This window comes from Limulus polyphemus, unplaced genomic scaffold (genome assembly GCF_000517525.1).
Source record: "Limulus polyphemus unplaced genomic scaffold, Limulus_polyphemus-2.1.2 Scaffold4803, whole genome shotgun sequence".
Lineage (NCBI taxonomy): Eukaryota > Metazoa > Arthropoda > Merostomata > Xiphosura > Limulidae > Limulus > Limulus polyphemus.
This window is the reverse complement of record NW_013670413.1, coordinates 1-3,222: the sequence shown is the minus strand read 5'-3', so window position 1 is coordinate 3,222 and position 3,222 is coordinate 1. Positions and strand designations below refer to the sequence as shown.

The following is a 3,222-nucleotide window of genomic DNA, read 5'->3' as shown; positions in this document are numbered from 1 at the left end:
TTACCTAAGGTAACAATAAACATGAAAAGCAGGATCAGTCAACAAAACTCTTATTAAATTCTCTAATTTTAATATTCTTATACTGTTACTATATTAGAGAGAAAGTTCCATCCTTCTAAACCAGGAACACTTTACATACCATACCACTTATACTGCCTGATAGCACAATTATAAATAAATATATCGTTGATTTATTCGTACCTCATCAGCTTCTTTCGTAACATAAGCAGCCACTTTAAACGACCCCAGATATTCATTAGACCACAGTTCTTTCTGTTCAATGCCTTCTTTGGTTCTGTCCAATAGTTCTTCAATAGTTTTATCATCATAGTGGATTTCATCCTCTGAAAACATTTCCTAACCCTTCATGATAGCTCACACAAAGAACATTACAGTTTCATTTTTCATAAATGTCTGAAGTAAACTGCAGTTTCATTGTAACAAAATTTAACTATGAGACTGACTAATTGTTTCTAGAACTTTCTGTGGTAATAAAATTAAAAATAAAGCTCGGGAAAGACCAAAAAATCTGCCAGAGTTTAGTTGGTTCTTATCAGTCCATCGTTAAAGTTTGAACAGGAAAGTATAAAACAAAAAACTGGACTACATATTTTACTACCAATCTATTAAATCACTTTTTTTCACATGAGAAATAAAGATAGTCATTTGTTAAAAGGAAAAGTGGAATTAACATATTGGTCAATACACAAATCCTTGAAATTTAACATTAACAATAAACACCTTTTCCTTCTTCATCCTTAAAAAGCTCTTCTGTGCCAAACCTCAGAATGTCATCTAACTCTTGTTTAGACATTGCATTCGTCCGGTTACCTATTCCTGGTCGTACAACCAGATGAGTAAGCATCATCTTTTTCTTTGCAACCTAAAATAAAAAAACAGGATAAAGATTGTACAATAAAATAAAGAAGCAGCTTTTTTCATTATCTGCACCGGGGAGGTTGACGAGTATAACTGGTTACTAGGGTCGTAAAATTCAAATAACACAGTTAAATTGATGGGGACAACCACTTTTAATTTATACATGTTCAAGCAAACTGCTTAGTGTTATGAAAGTAAACCAGTGTTGTTTATGAACTTGATAAACAATGTATGTAAAGTATACCAATTAACTCACTTGGGTAATTCTCTCCTCCACAGATCCTCGGGTCACAAACCGGTAGATCATCACCTTGTTTGACTGTCCAATCCTGTGTGCTCGACTGAAAGCCTGAAAACGTCACTACTTTAGTTTGTATTGATATAACATTTTTTTTATTTTATTGATATTGTAAAATAAACTTGTAGAGGTATTCTCTGTTTTTAATGTGGTAAGCTTTCAGTTACATTACACTAACTGTCATCAGGCCCAGTGATACTAATAACAGATCCAAAACTTTTCTGGCATTTATTTATAATTTACAGAAGCTAGTGTTTGGTTTAATTTATTTTGAAATCAGTGAAAGCTAAAGCTATCTGCACTAGCCTTCCCTAATTTAGTAGTGATAGACTACCCACCACCAACTCTTGGGCTATCTTTTGCCACCAAACAATGGGACTGACTGCCATATTGTAATGGTGCCACGGCTGAAAGGGTGAGTATATTCAGTGATGGAAATTCGAATCTGCAAACCTCAGATTGCAAGTTGAATGCCCTAACCACCAAGTCATGCCAGACCCGAAGTTAACGTTATTGAACATTACATAAAATAACTGGTTTTAAAAGTAATGTTAAGTTCTTAAACATGGAGAATACCAGAAAGCGTGTGTCTATTTTATCATATCGTTCATTTTAAAGTATTATATAGCTGTTATTCTATGAAATATATGAACACTGTTTAACTTGTATTACAAAGAATAAAAATACAGGTCACAATCACATCATCAGAAACAACAATCTACTCTTCTGCTTAAAAGAACATGTATGTAATTTATCTTTAAAGGTACCATGGGCTTCACCGAACCTGTATTTGTTGTTAGACAGCAATATTTTGCAGTGCTCTACTAACAGACAAACATAATACTATCTACAACAAACAGACCCAGAAAACGATCACTACATCTTTTACAATGAGTTTACCAAGTTGTTCAAGATGATAACACTTCAGATGAAAAATGAAACAAACTATTAACCGAATGTGAATGGGATAGGTCCACCGAGTTGGTCCATTAACGAAGAAATGTCAACTATAATTACAACTTTACAACATATATCTATATGAAAGGTGGCAAGCTTTAAGTAAAATGCACAACTCTGTTGTACGTAAACAATCGGGTCAGTTACAAAAGTACTCAATGATGAGGAATCCACTTTTAGATAACAGTTTGGAGACAGATTTTATGTGTAAAGAAGTAGACTATTACTGTACATTTGTTACTTGTAATGATTTGTTTGTTTGTAATTAAGCATAAAGCTACACAATGGGCTATCTGTGCTCTGCCCACCACGGGTATCGAAACCCGGTTTCTAGCATCGTATGTCCACAAACATACCGCTGTGTCACTGTAATGAAGTTTTCTTCTTTACTCATTCAAGCTATTTCCAAACTTTATTACAAAAGTATTTGCACTCAAGATATTTCTGTGATTTGATGACATCAGTCTGACTCGTACTCTTACAGTTCAGAGTGCAAGATGACGTTCGTGTAAAGAATAACAATACTTCTGTTCCCCATGCAGTTCTAGTACTGAATTTGCATAACCTCTAGAACCTCCAAAATGTTTATCTACAGTTTTCTCGTTGTTATTCGTTCTCCTCTACCACAAACAGTCGCTAAACCAGCTATGTAGGATAAAATGAATAGTTGATAATTCTGAAATAAATAAATATATATATATATAATACCATATTGAATGGCACTCTATAAAAGGTCCTGGCTTGCACACTTTGACCCCCACCCATGCACATACATTTAAAGTATCCACGTACATCTAATTGTACATATGTACAAGATCAGTCTGACTGTTAACACACTGTTATGTTTCTGATGATGAGCACTATAAATTATAGACTTTAATGTACCTAAAACTTGTAAGTTTTAGAGTACTTACATTGTAATTAACATTGTAAGTAACATTGTAAGTAACATTGTAAGTTACTTACATTGTAAGTAACATTATATTTTAGAGTACTTACATTGTAAGTAACATTGTAAGTTACTTACATTGTAAGTAACATTATATTTTAGAGTACTTACATTGTAAGTAACATTGTAAGTTACTTAC

The 3,222-nt window shown here is 33.2% G+C and overlaps 1 protein-coding gene across 2 annotated transcripts in view; it reads right to left on the bottom strand.

The window, feature by feature from the left end:
• LOC106471707 (chromodomain-helicase-DNA-binding protein Mi-2 homolog) overlaps positions 1 to 1,262 on the bottom strand; it is a 51,386-nt gene extending 50,124 nt beyond the window's left edge. For both annotated transcript variants that reach the window (XM_022400317.1, XM_013932325.2), the window contains exons 1-3: positions 1,136 to 1,262; positions 742 to 883; positions 202 to 344 (exon numbers count right to left, since the gene is read on the bottom strand). In XM_022400317.1, the coding sequence (XP_022256025.1) occupies positions 202 to 344; positions 742 to 883; positions 1,136 to 1,186 (336 nt within the window). In that variant the 5' untranslated portion in view covers positions 1,187 to 1,262. The remainder of the gene's footprint in view (positions 1 to 201; positions 345 to 741; positions 884 to 1,135) is intronic.
• Between the last annotated feature and the right edge of the window lie 1,960 nt (positions 1,263 to 3,222).